The 21,542-nt window shown below is 35.0% G+C and overlaps 1 protein-coding gene across 7 annotated transcripts in view; it reads left to right on the top strand.

The window, feature by feature from the left end:
• The window catches only part of LOC120428848 (germinal center kinase 1), a 178,813-nt gene that overhangs the window by 105,791 nt on the left and 51,480 nt on the right, over positions 1–21,542 (top strand). For 3 of the 7 annotated variants that reach the window (XM_052708107.1, XM_052708105.1, XM_052708108.1), the window contains exon 2: positions 5,016–5,705. The exons of 3 other annotated variants lie outside the window; for them this stretch is intronic. In XM_052708107.1, the coding sequence (XP_052564067.1) occupies positions 5,112–5,705 (594 nt within the window). In that variant the 5' untranslated portion in view covers positions 5,016–5,111. The remainder of the gene's footprint in view (positions 1–5,015; positions 5,706–21,542) is intronic. One more of the 7 variants, XM_052708106.1, reaches the window with a different exon arrangement.

Here is a 21,542-nt window from a genome sequence, read left to right as displayed (position 1 = left end):
ACCCAATTAATTTGATTTCATCTTTTGTTTGGAAGTTTCAAACTTGATATCAGTATAACATTAGTTTAAGAATAACTTTTATTTTAATTGCGATTATCCATAATTATCTCTCTAGAATTGAGATTTTTAGACTTATTTTATGTAAAGGCTCTATTTTGTACAAATTCAAAGCCATATTTTTGCATAACGTTTGCAATGAAATTAGGCCGATGTAAATATTTTTCAAAGTTTTTGTCTCTCGGCTCTGGCCGGGTCGAGGGGAGGACCAATAAATAAAAAAAATATAAATATTGAAAAAACAAGCCAAAGTTTCAATATTTGCATGGAAAAAGTATTTTAAAATGAATTTTACACTAGTTCAGTTGCTTTGCAATCGTTAGTTTTCAAAGAATGTAAGATTTGACAAAAAAATTAGCGAAAAAACACATTTTGCGATAATAAACATAGAAATTTTTTAAAAATTTAAAAGATTTTTAAATCAACCCAAATATGCTTAAAATGATTCTAAACTCAAGGGAATGCATTTTAAATTGATTTCAGCTGATTGCAGTTCAAATTCCATTGAAATTTGGATGTTCTTTAAAAAAAAACTTAAAATAAAATTTGTACCAGTCTTCGCAAAAAAAAAATATATATATATATATTTTAAATCCAATTTTTAAAATTGTTACACAAAATGCTTATTCATGATTTCTGTAATTCCATATTTTTCAAAAAGTTAAAAGAGCTAAATTGGAAAAACATCATTAGAAATTATATCTGATCAGCTTAGATTTATTATTATTATTTGTGCTTATGTGTCTTATTTTGAAGACGAGTGATTCTCCCCGAATTCCGGAAATGGATTTTAATGTATTTTGTCTTAGGTCTCACCCAAACAACACCCAATATCCAAGTGGTTCAATTTTCAATGTTGAAATGAAACAAATGTAGTTACCTGATTTTTCGGAATATTTTTTTTAGATTTTCTATTAAGTACTTTTCGATTGCAAATTCAATTTTACATTAAAAAATATTCAAAAACAAATTTAGGGTAGGATTTATATTTTTTTAAAGTGCATTTATTTATTTTTTTCTAAAAAATATCAAATATTTTCTGTGTTTTTTGCTCAACAGTCTTCATCAATAGCTACAACTTTGCCAAAGACACCAAATCGATAAGCAATTTTTTTTCAAAGGATACAGATTTTCCTGTATTTACGTACCATTTTTTTGGAAAGCTGCTAAAATTGTATGGAGCCTTGTATGGGTGATCTAATGCCACAAAATGGCTTCTTTGAACATGAGAAAGGCCCCCACAAAGTTTGAGCTCTAACAAAAAGTACAGCAAAAAAGCACAACATCAGACTTTAAAATTAAAAAAACAGCATATTCGTTCAAGTTTAATGCAGATAGAACCTTTTGATTAACAACTACTCCTCTCCACTACTCCAGAGAGAAAATTCGAAAAATCTCTAAAATGATAATTCGTGAGATTTCTTTAAAAAAAGATTTTCATTCAGTGAAAATAAGCAATATTAATTTCGTACATTTGAAAAGTGCTACACTTTTTGATTGCTCAGTTCAATTAATGCTTTATGTTTTAAATTTATAAAATTGGAGTTTTGTACTTATTTTGGACCTGGTACCTAGCCTATTTGGCGACCATACTTTTTGAGGCTGAACTGTACTTCATAAATTTCATCACGTTCTTTAGAATTTCAATCAATCAGAAGATAGGTCGAAAATAGGCACATTGAAGGTCGAATTCTAAGAGCAATAGACCCTAAATAGGGACAAAAATGTTTTAGTTTTTCGGCCTTTTACAGCGATATGCTAAAAGCCTTTACCGAAAAAAATACCGGCAGTCAAAGTATTATAATAAACCAAACCTTTAACCCTCTACAACCCAACCCTGCCTTTAGACGGGCTTCGATTTAAAAAATCGCCAAAAATCAATTTTTCAACCAATTTTTGATCTTTAAAAAGCATTGGAAAGAAGAACTCTTAAAATTTTAGAAAATTTATGGGTTGGAAGTTTTACTTGTTTTATGTGACTTTGCCAATGTTTTCAAAAATGTAATTTTTTTAGGGGTCAACTTTGGCTGTATTTTTTACTAACATTTCCTATATTTTAAGTAAAAAGATGTATGCAGTAATTTTCTAGTGTCCCAGACTATGCCTCTACGCATTTTTTTACAATTTAAATGATAATGGTGCCATTTTATAGCAGAAAATGTGAAAAACAAGCAAAAAATTGAAAAAGTGACTGTAAAAACATGAAAAAATTAGATAGGCAAAATGTAATGATAGGAGGTGGTAGAATAGGCCAAATACTACCAAAAACAAACATAAACTAAACAAGATAAATGCAAATTAAAATACTAAAAATTAAACAACAAAAACATAAAACAAGAGAAGTAAAGTTTTTCGTAGAACAAAAGTTGCTCAAAATGATCTCCTGAACACGGGAAAAATAAAAAATTTCGAAAAAAAAATTTGGGCAGTAGAGGGTTAACTTTCGAGATTTTCTTTTCAATGAAAAAAAGGTTGAATCAAACCTTACATTTGCAAATGACTATAATAAGTGATTTTATCTCTTTTAAAATGTTAGGCTTGATCTATGAAAAGTTGAAGAGAGCATTAAACTTCACAATGTTTCCATTCCTTTTCATATTTCCCAAGTTTTAAACTATAAGAGACTTTATCTGGCCAACCTACATTCCGAACAACTAATTCTGAAAGTTATATTCTCAGGTTAGTGTTCAAAGTGTCCCAAGCGCCAGTTGCATTCAAAGCCGTTTTTCGATCGGTTCTCGATCGAATCTAATTTAAAAATGCTTAGAATTTTTCATCGACACGAATTTGATGTGTTTCTTAGAAAATATTAAATAGGTACGGAGGTAGCTATGATTGTTGCGACGTTTTGCAAACTTACCAGATAATTGTATGACGTTTTTTTTTGCTTTTCGATACATTTTGTGCAAAAGAAAACTGAACAAATAAAAAAAATCTGGAAAAGTCTATAAATTAATAACGGTGGACCTTCAGGCATTTCTATGCAAATTTGATTTTACATCTAATATTATTTCTTTTGCGTTACCATCTGCTTGATATTTTCCTTATATTACCTTTTTTGGTTTCAAGAATCATGACTTCCGTACAAAATTGTGAAACATCCTAAACTTAAGCTCAAAAGATGACTTTTAGCTTTCTTTAAGTTATCAAAATTTAAGTATAAAATTTTGAATTTTTTTCCTTGTAGAGCTCTATTTTTCTGAAAAGTCCTTATCATAAAATACAACGTTGCTGAAGACACCAAATCGATTTTATGTTCAAAGGACAATTTTCGAATATTCATTATCTATTTTTTAGGACCATGAGACTTCTATGGAATAATAAATTATGCAAAATGGCTTCTTTAGAAATAGCGAATGCATGGACAAAGTTTCATCCAGACCAAAAGTATAAAGAAAAGTCGATATTAAAAAGCTTTGAGAATCACTCCGCTTTTTAAAAAATTCACCCAAATTTCACTGTAAAATTTTATGAAGTTACTGTGACTGTAAAAACGAAAAATAAAAAACGAATTCAGTTTCCTGAAAAGCGATTCAAGGAATTGATTATAAGTTATCTCTATCTTGTAGTTTGATATCTCTTGATGGAAACCAAGGGCTGATTTTCTTAAACCAAAAAGTCATCACATTATAAAGATGAATGAGGTAAACTTAAAGTGGGAGGATCAAGTGAAATATCTTGGACTTGCTTTTGACAAAAACCTTACTTACAAGGATCACATTGAAAGTATCCAGGTTAAATGTAACAAATATATTAAATGTTTGTATCCACTTATAAACAGGAATTCTAGACTTTGTCTCAAGAATAAATTGTTAATTTATAAACAAATTTTCAGACCTGCCATGTTTTGTGCTGTGCCGATCTGGACAAGCTGTTGCTTAACCAGGAAGAAAAAACTTCAGAGGATTCAGAACAAAATTCTGAAAATGATTCTGAAACTTCCTCCCTGGTTCAGCACTAGTGAACTTCATCAATTAGCCGAAGTTGACACTTTGAATGTTATGTCCAATAAGATAATTGTTGCATTTCGACAAAAATCATTGCAGTCTTCAGCTGCATTGATCCGCTCTTTATATAGTTTATAAGTTAGTTTTAAGGTATCCCTTTTCCCTTTTGTACATGTAGGACCTCCTACATTTGAAATCACTGAATAGCGAAAGCTACAATATTTCATGAATAAATGAAAGTTGCTAGTATTTAAAATTGAGGTGAAACGTCATCGATTGTGATTGGACACTCAATAATATTTTAACTGAATGAATGTATATGGAAAAAAAATCTGAATAAATATAAATTAAAAAACAAAAAAAAAACAAAAAAAAAATCTGTTGATGGAATATCTCAATTTGATTTATGATTACATGAAACTTGAACGATTTATCATTCATCAGTGTTCTACACTATCTCCAGCTTGCTTACACGTGACCTTTCCATTTCAATCCATTCCATAATTTCGTTCTCAATCACTCCACCATGCCGTTACCACTCAATCTATTTCAACTTTGTGCCATCCATTTTTTTGGTTGTTTTTGGTCATTTATTTCTGTATCAAAATCGAAGGCCACCAGCGCCACCATGTCCAGTTTGGCCCGCATTCCATCATTCGCGTGACGGCTACGCGACTTCACTTCGAAGGTTGTCTACTGAACAACGCTAGTCCAGAGACAACTTTGTGCTGGAAACACATCACACACTTGGGAAGTAGTTCAGCTAACGCCTCACGAACAGGTTGATGACGCGGATGTTCTAAATAGTGCCGCGCAATTGGAGTCTGTTTGTTTGTGCGCGGTTAATCTGATAAGACAGGGGAGGTACTAATTAAGTCACCGACTTTGATTAAGGTTGCGTTGTTGCTTCAGCGGAGACTTCTCCAATTTCCGAACCCGAACGTTGTTAAGATGTTGTAAATCTGGGTAGATTACATCGTCATGAGTTTAATCAAATTGTTAAAATTTCAGCAGTGTCGTAAGTGTCAGGAAGAATCGGTGAAGTTCTGAACACCATGCGGGAGTGACGGAACGTTCCGTTGAAGAAGAAGTGTGTGAATCTGTCCCATGAAGCGTGACGAGGAACGTGCTCGCAAGATGTGGCGGGACATCAGTGTGGCCGCGATGCAGCAGCACGGTCCAAACTCGCTGCACCACCACCATCCTCACCCGCACTACGGAAACGGTGGCGGCAATGGGGTCATGGTCGGGCCCGGTGGTCCCGGCCCGAACAACCCCCACTGGAACCAACCCGGCTACCGGAACTCGTACAGTTTGCCCCATCCGGGTCAAAATCCCGGCCAAAATGGCCGCCACTACGCGTCCCAGGGGCCACCGCCGCACTACGAGATCAAGCCGCTCTCGCAGTCCCCCTCGTTTCAAGAGATTTCCGCGGCGAATTACGGCAACGGAAATTCGCCGTACCCGATGAAACCCCGGCCGCTGTCCATGTACGAGATCGGCAACGGCTCGCCGGTCGGTCAGCTGCACTCGCTACCTCCCAACTTTGTGCCACACCAGCAGAGCAACGGCCACGGCAACGGACGGGCCCCGAACGGGAGGCCCTCGATGGCGGGACCGCCGCCGCCGCCGCATCAACACTCCCGCCAGCAGCCGATGCAGCAGCTTTCCAACGGGCTGCGGCAACAGCCGGAAGAGTTGGTGAGTCTATATCTATAGTGTGGGTCATACAGATCTTAAAGTCTATCCCCGGTTATATTTTCTTTTTTTTTTTTTTTTCTTAAATAAAATTTGACTTTTCATAGTACAATTCTACCGTGCTGCTTACCTTTCCTGAGGTTGCCCAACCCTTGAACCAAATCAACCAAACAACTCCACCAACTCTCTAGGAAAAGTGGGGTTCATTTACCACGCTTGATTGATGCTGATGGAATGAACTCCTATAAGCTGTCTATCACTCTATTGCTCAAGCAGTACTGTGAAGGGAGTTTTGTTTCAGCATACCTGGGTGGGTGTCACACGTGATTCACGAAGGAGTGACGCGTCGCGTAATTAGCGAAGGGCTTGGATGATGTGATGCGGTGGCGGGGGGTTAATGATCGAATTGTTTGACGGATGTGCGGGGTGGGTCTCTAAATGGGGATTGACGTCGATGATGAATGATGTTCTGTCATAGTTGTGGAATTCCATGGATAAAGAAATGTCTTTTCTTTGAGGTCTTCAAAGGTCCATTTTACAGTTGTGTTCAGCAACATTTAAAACTGCTTCATATTAAAAGCTAACTTTAATTCCATACTAACTTACTGTTATTCTTTTTCTCTTTGCAGGTGAGTTCCAACTACTAAAAGTTTACGCTCAAGAAACATAACAAGTCAAACGATAAGTATAAATATTACAGTTAAAATTTAGGTAGCATTTTATCAAAATGGATACAAAAAAGTTTTCAACCAACATTGCCAAATAAAATTGGCAGCGTTTTCATGAAACTAATTACAAAAACAATTTTTGTTTTATTTTCGAGAAGATTTTTTTTCCTTGATTTTTTTTATCAAATTCCGTTGTCGGACTTAACAGGCCATCAATCGAGAATAAATTTCTGAAAATCGATTTAAAAAAAACTGTGTTTCTAGGAAACTATTTTCTTAGATTCTATTTTTTATTTGAACGCATAAAATTGAATCAAGAAAATATTTTTTAATACTCTTAAAAAAAAATACATGTCATTGCTGTCAAAAGCATTGAATTTGAGCAGTACAAATATTTGTGTATTTGTATATTTGTTTTGCTAATGTCTAAAATAAACTTATTAAAAAACATTATCAAAAACTGTGTTTCTATTTTTTAAGAAATCGACTGTTGTAAGCGTATCGTCGGCAATTTCCAAAAAGTTATTTTTTGATTGCGAAAAAAAACTACATTTTTAAGATAGCAAAGAGACTGCAATTCATGCTCTGTGATTATTTGGAGCTGAAGTTATTTGTAACGATCTTGAAAAAATAATTTAAAAAAAATTATTTAAAAAACCAAAATCATTATTTTTATTTTATGCGTGGGCTGGTAGGATAAATAAAATTAAAGAGATTCCTATTACCAAGAATAAATTTATTCAAAATAATTCGAAAATTACTAACCAACATTACTCCATTACTTAAGAGAATTTTTTCACCGATTTGTTTTCTTCTTACATTTTTTGTCTGTCTTGGAGTTACTAAACAAAGAGTTGTGCTAATAATTTTTCTCTAATGTTCTAAAGTCTGGAAGCTCATTATTTGATTCAAATCGTACAAAAAAACCTTACAAAAAATACTTAATTTTGAAATTTCTGTAGGCCAAAAAATAAGAAGGAGCTATTTAAAAATTAGAGCATTGCAAACATCAAGATTATCTAACATAAATCCTTCCAAAAAAATAATTTTGAGTCATCCCGGGCAGACGGTAATAACATAATTCATGCCATTTTAATAACAAATACTGTTAAAATAACAAAAAGTGTTAAGTGATATTCTTGCCAAATCCATTTGTGCATAATAGTTTAATAACAAATTATGTTATCATATCTAAATTTGTTATTGGTCTGATATTGGTTGAAAGTCATAACAACTTTGGAATAACATTTTTTGCTATGGAAGAATATCTCCAACTGTTATTGGGATGATCGGATTTGTTTTTAAAATTACAAAATATAATAACAAAGATTTGTTCGAAAAATAACTTAAAATGTTATTAGTTTGTTATTACAATAACAATCCGATAACAAATAAATCATAACGACGAATAACAAATCTTGTTATAAATAACATAAAGTGTTATTGGCCTAGTATTTTCAAATATCAAAAAATGTTATTCCCACGTTATTTCCGTCTGCTCGGGATTGGTTCACCCATTTAATTTTGACAGCTGTCTTTACAAAAAAAAGATACTTAAATATACGAGAAACTGTAGCTTTTGAAGTAATTTTCTCATTGATTCGATGTCTTCGGCAAAGTTGTAAGTATTGATGGGAACTATTCAGGAAAAAAAGGTTCACGGAAAAATACTGCAGATTTTTATCAACTTTTTTTTCTCATTTTTTTTGACTTTTTATTTTTTTATATGTTTTTGGAGACAAAAAAACGACATCTTTTTAACCATAGAAAATCATGGAGAGCCATGATTTTTTTAAATGTTTTTTTTTTTTGAAAAATAGAATTTGCGGTAAAAATTAATGTTATGTCAATGTCAAAAGTTTAACATTCGTGAAATTGTTTGATCTACTAAAAAAAAATATTTTAAAACATTGGAAACTTTCCAAAAGAGCCAAACATTCAATATTACGATCAAAAACTTTGAGATTTGATGTCATGTCAATCGTGTTTCTTGTAAAAACACAATAAGTTTTATATTTAAGGTAAATGTAAAGCTTATCAATTATGTTGAAGAGCTGAAACTTGTAACACCTATTCTTGAAAAGAAATTTGTCATGGAAAACATAAGGTCTGTATGATATTTGTTTATTTGAAAAAATTAACGTTATGTGTTTTTGTTAATTTTTATCGCATCAACTCAAATTGGTCACAGAGATAAATTTTAAATTTTATGATTTTAGAGCATGGACCAAGTTGATAACGTCATGATTCGAAATTCGAACACTTAGTACACCCAAAGGAAAAATATATCTCAAAATCTGCAACAGTGGATTTGCTGCAGAAAATGTCACATTTTATAACATTTTTTGCAGCAAGCCCGTAGATCATTTTTGCCCGCGTGTAAAAATAGGGGGATGGCGTCGCTATTTTTAGACCACGTTTTCCACTTTTTCTCCATCGAAACCGACTACTTTATCGACTTCATTTTGCTGGGCGAGATAGGACGCCGTCTATTTTTAGACGATGACTCAGCACTTTTCCACTCTTGCACTTAAAAAAACCAGATGGCAGCACGATGTAACGCCACGTCCCTATTTCAGCGATCTGCAGTTCTCACCAACACATATAATGCTGGCCCGTCCCCGAGCAACATTCCAAAGAGAAGAATATGTTGGTGCTCTTTCACTCACATTTCATCAAGCGTCCATGGCGCGGTGGTAGCGTGTCGGATCAATAACCTAGAAGTTGGTCGTTTAATCCTCGTTCTGTTACGTGTTTTTTTTTTGTGAAATACAACCAAAAAGCCGTCGGTTATGTCGAGAATTGTCGGTAACATCGGTCATCAGAATTTTAAAATTAAAGTGACTTGTTGTGCTTCGAATCCCGAACACTGATAAAAGCTGATTCGAAATCCGGACACTCGATTTTGCTTTTGAACCGCACAATTATGGACTGAAATGTTAGTGAATGGTATTTTTAGGTCTCAAATAAGCTGTTAAGATCAAAATAATCGATATTTTGTATAAAAAATTGCTGGAATTTGAGGAAATCTTTGCCTTCCCCGTGCTTCGGACGCATATGAAATATTTCAGCGAAACGTTTCACAGTTTTGATAAACTAGTATTTTAATTTAATTTAATTGTTTTGGCATTCGCTACAGCGACCAAACATAGTTGAAATGAAAGTTGATATTTGAATTCATCCAATAACACAGTTTTGACAATAATTATCCGAACTTATATCCAAATAATAAGTAAAACAAGATGAGGTGTCCGGGTTACGAAACGTCCGGGAATTCGAATCATGACGTTACAACAGTGCTTAAAAAATATTTCGGATATTTTTTTTATTCATAGCACGATTCGATTACTGGAACATTTCTTATTATCTTTAAATTGAATATATTTTCTAACCAGTCAAACCAACTATTAATCCTAACATTTTGAATTAGGATGAGAACAATTACAATACATTTCAAGTTTCGCTTTTCCTGGGGTTTTTGTTACCCCGGGAATTGGACTCTCTGGTTGTTTTTGGTTTTTGAGTCATTTTTTTTTATTTGAAAAATAACTGGATTCAATGATTTTGGATTATTCCTGGTGACAAATTTCTGATTTTAATTATGAATTAAAAAACGGTTCCTCCTTAAAAAAATAAAGCCCATTAAAACGACTTTATATCCAAAAATGAGCTAGGTGTCCTTTTTATAGATTTAAACTTTTTTCCATGAATTGATGATCTAACACTTTTTTTCAAGGTCCATTAAACAAAATTTTAAATTTTTTAACGATTTGGGAGATTTTTGAAATTACCTTTTGGGTTAAGGGTATTCTAAACATTCAAAAAACATTGGATTTTTCAGATATTGGACTTTTCAGATTATGATTCGATAAGAGACCCAAAGAATTATTGCAAATTTAAGGACAAACTGTATATCTGTCATCCCTTTTATCCTCGTCTCTTTGATCTTCTTCAGAAGATCTGTTGGCAGCATTAACTTTCAAATTTACGCGCAAAAACACAACAACAATCTTTTCATCCAAATCCGGCGTAATGCACTCAACTGCACCGTATCGCGCTGCTGCAATCTGCCGAAGAGGGAGTGTTCCCAGTTTGGTACTTTTGTTGTCGCGTTGTTTCGGGCCGTGCGCGCGCGCGTGAGTCACTTTCAATTCGTCAACGCCACACCTTCCAGAACCAAGCTAATGAGGTCGCAAAACCGTGTACAATACACTCTGTTTTGCTTCTGTGACCACTGCTGCTGAGGCTGACTTTGGCTGTCTGTTGTTTGTGGTTACCCGGCAGCTAAATTACTTTTCAATGTTTCACGGTTGTGGGTACAGGGGTCCGCTGGAAATCCACCACTAGAATGTCTTACTTTTTAACCATGAAATTGGACAAGCAAAACTTTTTTGGGGATACCGTGGAGATTTTCCCTTATCCCCTTAAATAAGTGGAGCATCAACGTGATAGGCGGTGGATATGGAAGCCCCAAATTTGTAGGCTCACTGCACCCCCGTTGACACGGGGAGAAGGTCTCGTACTCGCGGTCGATAAGATCACGCGTTCGCAGTCCGCTCCCTGGCCATCGTCGCGCGAGAGACCCCAAGAAGGTCTCCCAAAGTCTCGGCGGGTCGGATGTATGTATATGGGAGCCAATAAAATCACTTTTATTGACCTATTGTGCATAGAATTGTGCGCGACTTCCAAGGTTTCGGTGGAGGGTTGCCTCGTAATGACAGCTAGCCCAGCTGCTATGGTGGTGAGCCAATCGAGGAAGGGAACGGTAAATACCGCATCGTTATTGGCGGTTTGGAAAACTATTGCGACGGCCAGAAATCATGCTCTTTATAGTGCACTCGGGGTAGGCCTTAAATGCTAAGGTATGTGGTGGTACTAACGTTACGAGGCACTACAATCCAAAAGTGGAGCGAAAGTGAAGGCTATCGACACAGCGTCGTCGTGGTACCGTTCTAATGAGCATTCTTCGTTGAATCATGAATCATTTGGGGGGAGGCCGGGAAGGCCTTCCATCAAAAGTGATTGTGCAAAGATTTTTGTTTTCATAGCTGTGGTTGGCATTTGGGCTTTGGGTTCCTTCAAATGTGCAAAACTGTGTTATTTAAGTCGACAGTTAGCTGATACGTCAATTTTATTAACATTCATCGACAATCACCTAGTTTATATATAATGCCAATTCTTGTTTCCAATAATCCTATCTGTAAATTGTCAGATTTGCACCATCACCGTCGTCGTTTCAGAACATGTGAAAATCCCATTCCACCTCTAAACCGTCAATTTCGCACTCTCCGCTCAAATTACTGCGCCACCTTGCAAGGTTGGATAAGATAACACTGGAATGTGGTGGGTGACACACAAAACACCGCGCAACAGGTCTAGGTGAGAAAAAGCACTCAAATGGGCAGATGAAGTGGCGATTGATAATACACTCTCTTTGTATGGTGGCAAAAACAAAACAAAAACACAAATAATCAATTAAAGTGGCGTCGTTTTTGATTGATGTTGTAATCACAGTTTAGAAGTCACGCCGCGGCATCTTTTCTGATCAAAATTTACGTTGAAAACATTTTTTTGAGTTTTACAGACTGCCGTCAGTGTCCTCAATCCAGGACATTGAACCAGAAGCCCAGAACATTGTCCGCGCCAAATACCCTCGCCCTAAAACGGGAAACAGAAAAAAATGGATTTTATTTTTAGCAACAGCAGCGCGCACATGGCGAAATTTTCTCGAACCAGGAAAAGAGCTTATCTACTTGACGGGTTTCCTTCCTGTTTTGTGTGTCCACCCACTTTTCCTGTGGGACAAAAGGCCTTTTCTGTGCGGGAGGGAGGTAGAATGACGACTGAAAATGCTTTCTTCCTCGCCAGGGGGACATTGGACGTTCCTCAGTTGTCCATAAAGGGGATGTAATAATACAATAGAACTCAGGTATGTCACTTTTTTTTTGCTTCAGGTGAACGTGATCGATGACTGTGAGTGGGAGAGGGCTCAAAGCTGTCACGTGAAAGTGGTGACGTTACAAGGCGTCGGTAGAATTGATCTGTCGAGCTTTTACCTTGCAGGGTAACGCTTTGAAAGCCTGGACAACAAAGTGTGGCTTATCATTGCGGAAGTTGAAAATAGATAGTGAACGAATAATCAGTAAAATACGTTTCGTAAAACGGGCTGACTTCGATAGGTTTCAGATTTTTCCGCAAAGTGAAGAGTACAAATTAAATACGTACGCAATGGTTTGAAATCATACTGACCGTGGTAGAGGAGTGTTCAAAGTACCTCAAGAAAAACTTTTGATAAAATTTTGAAAATTTTAAAGAGTTAGTTAACTATAATAAAGAAAAAGTTGATGAAAGACATTATTTCATACTTCAGAAAGTGTCATGATTTTCTCAATGAAAATGATTTTGAATCGGAAAACGGAATGCATTTTCGGATTCTTTGGACAATTTTCCACTTAAAGAAGGCAAAATAAGTTTGTAAATAATAAATGAAACAAAATTAAAAAAAAAATCTCCAAATTTATAGGCAATGTCAGTTAAACAAATTTTATGTAAAATGTGAAAACTTGTGATTCGTGCTTCGAAATCATTTTAAAATGCAATATAAATCAATAATTTTATAAACAAAACTAGTTTCGACGAATTTCAGAAAAAAAAATCGCCTATTTTACAATTTTACCTAAAATTTATATGTATTTTGTTAAAAAGCTTATAAACTTAAATAACTAAATATAACCAATATTTTGTTTTCTTAAAAACTATATCAGCAACCTTAGTGATGGTACATTTGACGTAAAAATGAAATTTGAACACCTTAAATCTGATTTTTACAAGAAAAATTATAACTATCAAAGTCACCCCGGAATTTAAACTAAGAATTTTTAACGTACACAGAAAAAAATAATGTAAATTTGGAAGCTTTAATTTTGGAAGGTTGAATATTACCTCTTTTATGATGTAATTTTACCTCAATTTAGACTGAAAAAGTGACATTACACCAGAAAAGTGGTAAAATTACATATTTCCAGAGGTAAAATTACACCTTTTTTCTGACATAAAAGATGTACCCCTTCCCAGATGTAATATTACCATGATTTTTTTTTTCTGTGTACCTATTTTTCTAAACACTATTGAAAAAACTTGTTTTTTTTTTCAAAAATAGTGCATGGAATTTGTGGGGCCTATCCCAGTACATGTTTTAAAAATAATAATCTTGAGAAAAACCTTACCAGTTGGAAGATAATTCAAAAATAAATTGAAATAAATTGAAATTGGTTTACGGTACCGTAAACTGGGGTGACTTTGAAAGGTTTGAGATTTTCCCGCTTATTGAAGAGTTGAAATTAAATACGTACGGAATGATATGGAATCATACTGGCCGGAGTGTTCAAAGTACTTCAAAAACTACTACTTTTTCATAAAATTTTGAAGGGTTAAATAAGTTAGCTAACTTATTTAACCCTTCAAAATTTGAAGTTGATGAAAAGCATTTATTCATATTCTCAAAGTGTCACGATTTTCTCCATAAAAATGCGTTCGAATCGAAATACCAAAGTTTCTAAAAAATAAAATTCAAAGGTTTTTGAAACACTATTCGATTTTTTCAATTTACAGGCATTTTTAGTACAACAAGTTCATATAAAATACTGAAACACTTTATTCGTGCTTTGAATTAATTTTAAAATGCAAATAGAATTGATAATTTTATAAACCTAACTAGTTTTAAAGAATGCTTGGAAAAGTTTTGACTTTTCAAAACTTTTAACCTATAATTTATTTGTGTTTTGTTAAAAACATATAGTATACTAAATAAAAACATTTTGTTCCTTAAAAACTATACCAACAACCTAAGTGATGGTACATTAAGTGTAAACATAAATTTTAATAAAAAAAAACTATGACTCGTCACCCGGAATTCAAAATAATAAATTTCCAACGCAACTAACTTTAACCACTATTGAATAAACTTTTTTTCCAAAAAAGTGCACAACCTTTTGTGGCCTACCCCAGTACACGTTTTAAAAATAAAACTTTCGAGACAACCCTTACCAGTTGGAAAATATTCCAATAATTATTTGAAATCCTATCAATGTCACCCTGTTTCTCGGTAAAGAGAAATGCATTGTGGTATTTTTGTTAAATCTATTCAATCAAAATCATTGCTTTCCAAATATGTTTATCGCTTTCTTACTCAACCCTCTAACCTAATTTTTTTCGAATTTGTTCCTCATATCCAGGCGTTATGTTGAGCAACTTTTGCTCTACGAAGTCTTTATTTATTATGTTTTTCTGTTTAATTTTTAGTGCTCTAATTTGCAATTATCTTGTTTAGTTTATGAATTTTTTTTGATATTATTTGGCTTATTCTACCACCTCTTTCATGACCTTTTGCCTTTACAGCTTAATTTTTTTTAATAGTATTTTTTTCAATTTTATGCTTGTTTTTAACATGTTGCTATAGAATTGAACTATTTTGAACATCATAGGTGTAAGAGTAGATTAGATTAGATAATATAATTCATTCATCATCATTTAAATTGTTGAAAATGCGTAGAAGCATAGTCTGGGACATTACAAAATTTACTACATGGGTCATTCCTTCCCAAGTGACCACGCGTACAACATCGACCTTCACCAATTCTGCTCATATTTGGCATGTGGGTTGTTTTTGCCCCCAAAAACAAAGAATCCAAAGTTTGGTGACATTTGGTCCACCCCCGCGCCCATGGCACCCGCCTCTTTTTCTGAGATTTTTGAAAAACCTCATTTTTAAAATGCATTTTGCTAAGAGAAAAGTTTACAAAACGTGAATTTTTGGGTATGCATATTTGAAGATTTTTTGACGTAGAATCGAATGGCGTACTCAAAATTTACGTACAGTGTTTCCAGATATGAAAATTTTGCGCTTTAAGTTTTAAAATGCATTTTTAACCTTTTGGACGAGCACTTACGGGAAAACTGACAATTGCATTCGATTGCTGAGGGTTTTTTACATTAAAATCAATCAAAACCCGAGGATAAATTGGATATTTCTTGAGATATCACATTTTTAAGTTGGAAAGCTCTGTATTGCACAGCAAATGTTTTACTTAACCATCAATTTTCAACAGTAGGGTAGGGTAGTCATCAATGAGACACTTTTGGTTTTCAACTTTCAATGATTTTTCTAATTTTTTCATCAGCATGTTTCAATGAGCTGTTTGTTGCATTTTCTTCCTTTTAATGTATTTTAACATCGACCAAAATATGAGATCGATCTGGCGTCTACAGCCAGAGTTCTTAAACTGTCTCATTGTAGACGCACTTGGCAGGAACAATGAGACAGCTGGGAAACAATGAGACACTCTACGAAAATCAATACTTTTCTAGTCAAACATCTTGTTTTTGTATTGTTCCATTACAGGTGACTTGCCATGAATATTTTAGAGCAATTTTGCCAACATGAAACTTCAATTAACAAAAGTTATACTAAAAAGTATTTAAATTTTGTAAAATCCATATATTTATACCAAATAACCTTGTATTTTTGATTAAATGAATTTAAAACTCTATAAATATGCCAAAAATCACTTTTATTTCATGTTTTGAATGATTTCCATGGATTTTGAAAAGTTTAATGAACAAAAATCGAAGTGTCTCATTGTTACCCATGGGCTGAAATGAGTGGGGTACAATGAGACAGCCCTGGATTCTGGGTATATTCTAAATTTTGGCTAAACCTAATGAAAGGACATTGTAGCCCAACTCAATCCCTATGGAACGTCGAAAGAAAATTGAAGAAATATTAGTTTTGGTGTTAATGGCAGCCTACGAGCGAAAAAGTAATTTTTGTCCATAATTTACTTTTACACCCCAGAATCAAACATTTATGAATAACTTTGCAAGGGAGCGTCCATAACCAAAGCCACTATTATGGCAGACGTGTATCCAGTAGACACACCTTTCCTCCAAATATGAGCCTGATTGGTTTAAACTACGACTTGTGAGAGCCATTTTATCATTGTTCCCCGTGTCTCATTGATGACTACTCTACCCTACATTGCGTGAGAGCATAGTAGGCCTTGAAATTTGAATTTTTTTTTTTCAATTTCTTAACGGAAGCAAGTGAATGTCCCAAAATTGAATTTATGTATGTATGTATTGTATGCATGTATGTATTTGTGTATGTATGTATTGTAAGTATGCATTTGAACCTCCGTCTTGGCAGGACTTGGCGTGGTTCACGGATATAAGAAAATGACAAAATGTTTAATTTCGAGCGCTTCAACAGGAATTTTCTAGTTTTATGGCCCCAGAAGCTAGCCTGATAATATGAGCCCATTTGGTTAATGTTTAGTGGGTCCAGTTTTGACCTGAAGTTAGAATGGAACTTTAATTAATTTACTATGGGGAATTTTCACTTTTAACATCTTCTTCGACAAAGTTTCCCAAAATGCTATCAAATTTTCTTATTGTCAAAATTCTCAAATATTTTTATCCGGGGAACAACTTTGTAGAACATCGCAAAGCGCTAGGAATTGATCCCGAAAATATATAGGTTAATTTTTTGAGCATGTTTTTCAATTTGGCCAAAAAAAATCCAAAAATCCTTCTAGTAAAAATTGGACCCACCAACCCTAACCAAATAAGCTCATATTATCAGGCTAGCTTCTGGGGCCATAAAACTAGAAAATTCCTGTTGAAGCGCTCGAAATTAAACATTTTGTCATTTTCTTATATCCGTGAACCACGCCAAGTCCTGCCAAGACGGGGGTTCAAATGCATACTTACAATACATACATACACAAATACATACATGCATACAATACATACATACATAAATTCAATTTTGGGACATTCACTTGCTTCCGTTAAGAAATTGAAAAAAAGAATATTCAAATTTCAAGGCCTACTATGCTCTCACGCAATGTACTGTTGAAAATTGATGGTTAAGTAAAACATTTGCTGTGCAATACAGAGCTTTCCAACTTAAAAATGTGATATCTCAAGAAATATTCATTTTACCCTGAGGTTTTGAGTGCCATGGGCGCGGGGGTGGACCAAATGTCACCAAACTTTGGATTCTTTGTTTTTGGGGCAAAAACAACCCCCATGCCAAATATGAGCAGAATTGGTGAAGGTCGATGTTGGACGCGTGGTCACTTGGGAAGGAATGACCCACATACTTACTAAAAATATCGGAAATGTTTGTAAAATACACAGCCAAAGTTGGCTTTTTAAGATACTTCATTTTTTTTCATTTTTTTAAAACATTTGCAAAGTCACATTAAACAAGTCAAACATTCAACCATAATTTTTTCTAAGCCTTTTAAAGATTTGGTTGAAAATGGATTGTTGATGAGTCTAGAGACGGGGTTATGTTTTTGTCCCTTCTTTTTCTAAACTTCCCCAAGAAGACAGGAAACCAGGAAAAAAAAATTAAAAAGGAATTTTCATGTAAACATTTTGGTGTTCAATAAAAATGTGAGAAAATGTAAAAAAAAAAGATTTGAAATTGATGATCTGGTTGAAACATTTTATTTTCAATTTGTTTCTGCTCGGATTTGGCCAAGAGAACAAATCTTCTTGGAATCTCCTAGAAAATTGTTGGGCTTGCAAACTCAAGCAACTTTGTCGAAGACATCCACAATTTTTCTTGCAATCTACGCCTTCTACGACCAAATTTAGAGAAAGCAAATGTACAGAAGTAGAACTGTTGTAATATTCATCAGGAAATGTTGACAGATTTTGTGTCAAAAAAAGTGTAATATTACATCAGGAACTGATGAATATTCATCGGTCTCTGATGAATTTTCATTAGGTTCACACTTTTACACATTTTTAAAGAAATATTACTCAAAAAAGAGGCAATATTCAACCAACCAAAATTTCAACCTTCCAAAATAAAACTTTTTTTTCTGTGTAGATTATTTTTAAATGATTCAAACAGTTGTCATAACCAGATTTTATCTGTTATTAACACCTTCTATAAAAAGTAATTGATAAAAAGTTATGGCTTGTTTTTGAACCACACAGCAAATTAAGTAGTAATCCAGCTGCGTGTAAAATAAATTTTGCATTATTTTATGAAATTGTGTGTAATATTACACTCTGAAATATGTTGCCCATCAGTGTGGGAAACCTACTTGACCGAAATATGAAGCTCACGTTTATCCTTTCCATTTTTCATCGGTCTGATGGCCGAGCGAGCTAAGACGCCAGTCCTTACTGCAGGTGCTGGGTTTGAGTCCCGTCGGTTGCAACTATTTTTTGTATTTACAAAAATTGTACATGCAGCGTGTAATATTAAGTGTCTTTATTGACGAAGGTGATGTGCATGCTTTGCAAAATTAATAATACTTTGAACACAAATTTAAGAAATTCTCTAAAATTTCTGATGAGATAAATATGTTCATCAAAATTTATTCTTAGGTTGGTTTCAATAAGCAATTATTTTCCTTCCCATATCGCCTTAAAAAATTATGACACCACATTCAAACGTCAATTTTTCACAAACATTTTCCCGTCAACCGTCAGCACTCCTTCACATCACGAAATTGTTTTCCCTTTTTTCCTCCAACACCATTTTTTTCTTTCGCTACCGAAAAAAGCGCAACTCGCAGTAATAAAAAGCCCCAGCAGCAAATTGGAAATTGCTTCATCGGAAGTTTTCTCGATTGAAATCCAATTGATTTCGGAAGCTGATGCTGCTCACTGAGTGGGTGGAAAAATCCCCCACCCAATGTGTACGGGTTTTTTTTATATTCTTTGGAAGTTTACATGTGTGTGTGTGTGTGTGTGCGTTTACGTTTTTCAAATCCATCAATCTCTCACTCGCTGCGCTGACGTTTAGCTGGCGTTGAATTCAGCGCGGGGGCAAGATCCGTTTCATGCATGTGGTTTTGTGTGTGTGAGCGCGCGTTATAAATGTGCAAATATTGCCTGCATGAACGCTTTTATGCTGCGTGGTGGATTTTTGACACGTAACATGCTGTGCACGGTGTAATTGAGTTCGGATTTTGGTCATAAAAATTCTGGAAAATATGCGAAAAAAAGTTATCACAAAAAAATATCTTAAGATAATAAGCAAATTCCTTTTTATTATTTAAAAAAATCTCAAGGTTCCCACTGTTTGGCAAGGTGGCAAAAAATGCCACTCACGCAAATGTGTGTAGTTAACACACACCACCGGAGAAAAAAAAATCCCTCGCGAAAAGAAGAAAACTCCGATAACGAAAGGAAATTGCTTTGAAAATGCGTTTTGTTGCCACTGCCGGCTGGCTACCGGTGGACGACGTCGACGTCGATGATGGTGATGTTTGGAAACCGAAAGTTTTCACTCATTTTTTCCCATTTGTTATGCCTGAATGAACGATCCGCCGAACGTGATCGACCCCACCGCGGCTACGATTTGAGCATATCGACGAGAGAGCTTTTCATGTTGGCCGGACGGACGCTGATTGACGCAACTAATTCGGGTAATTTGTTTTGAACTTTTATTTCTGTCTGCAAAACGGCGAGTTGGCTGTAGGTTTTAGGACTGCGGCCGAAATTGCTTTTGTGGCAGCTGATTTCCGAGGAGTGAATAAAAATAATTATTAAATTAGTTTAATTAATGGTTATATGTTTCTTCAATGATTATTTCAATTCAAAATATTTAAAAAAATATTCATGAATCTATTTTTTTCTAAATAATGTGATTTTAATTTTGATCTTTTCTCACATTAGATTAGTAACAGTTTGTATTCTAATGTTCATTGGAATACCGAATGGTTTGTGACAATTTGGTTGGGACTAATTTGGTGGGATATTAACCGCAGTGGGATCTGGAGTGGCTATGGCCTTCAGGGAAGTTTTCCCGGGAGGACATTTACCGAACCATACGAGCATTGGCCATATGGATAACAAAATTCATGGTGTTTGATCAATAATTTAAAGGAGAATGGGCAAATTTGGTCCAAGGATGTACACGAACGGGACCAACTTTTTTCGAAAGATCTCGCCGAAACATGAAAAAAAGTCTTCTGGACCAACTCTCTAAACCCCGGGGATCAAAAGTTACATGCTGTTGAAGTTTGAGCATTTTGGGTTAAAATGAACAAAAAATCGTATTTTTGCTATTTCTAAAATCATTCATAAAATCTCTGTTTCATTATGGATTTCGATTTTCTTGACTTCATTCGACGCGTATCAGCAAAAACTATGAGTTCTGATATGTCTTAGCATGATTGAAACATGATTTCTCTTGTTTTTATCCGTTTGAACCGTTTGTGCAAGAGGCATCCCATAAAAACAAGTCGAAACTTCAAGGATTTGAAACCGGGTCCAACCCAGACTGCTTCAGTGAGTACGGAAGTCTTCAGTGCAATGTTGTAACAACTTATTGGGATGGTCTGAGTCATCCGAGAACTCCTTGGAGTTAAGACCGGTGAGTCTACCGCCGTAACAAGCAAGATGTCGGCGGTTTTTGACCACGGATCATACCCGCATGGCTTCAGTGAGTATGGTAGAATACTATGCGGATGTGTTGGAGTGTCCTGGGTTCTCCTAGGACTCCCTGGAGTTAAGATCTGTGGGTCTACTACCGTTTTTTTTTTTTTTTTTTACAAGGTCGGAACCGCAAAGATTCAGTGAGTATAGCAGACTGTATTGTTGTTATGTTGGGATGTTCTGGACCATTCCAGGGAGTCCTTGTAACAGCCGTAGACCTACAGATCATAACTCCAGGGAGTCCTTGGATGACCCAAGACATCCTAACACATTAGCAAAGCAGTTTACCACACTCACTGGTCGACATTTGGATTGTTACGGTAGTAGACCCTCAGATCTTAACTCCAGGGAGTCCTAGGAGAACCCAGGACACTCCAACACATCAGCATAGTAGTCTACCATACTCACTGAAGCCATGCGGGTATGGCCGCATCTTGCTTGTTACGGCGGTAGACTCACCGGTCTTAACTCCAAGGAGTTCTCGGATGACTCAGACCATCCCAATAAGTTGTTACAACATTACACTGAAGCCTTCCATACTCACTGAAGCAGTCTGGGTTGGACCCGGTTTCAAAATCTTCAAGTTTCGACTTGTTTCTATGGGATGCCTTTTGAACAAACGGTTCAAACGGATAAAAACAAGAGAAATAATGTTTCAATCATGCTAAGACATATCAGAACTCATAGTTTTTGCTGATACGCGTCG

Source organism: Culex pipiens, chromosome 2 (assembly GCF_016801865.2).
Source record: "Culex pipiens pallens isolate TS chromosome 2, TS_CPP_V2, whole genome shotgun sequence".
In the NCBI taxonomy this organism is placed as follows: domain Eukaryota; kingdom Metazoa; phylum Arthropoda; class Insecta; order Diptera; family Culicidae; genus Culex; species Culex pipiens.
The sequence above is the reverse complement of the archived record's forward strand: the minus strand, read 5'-3'. Positions and strand labels throughout refer to the sequence as shown.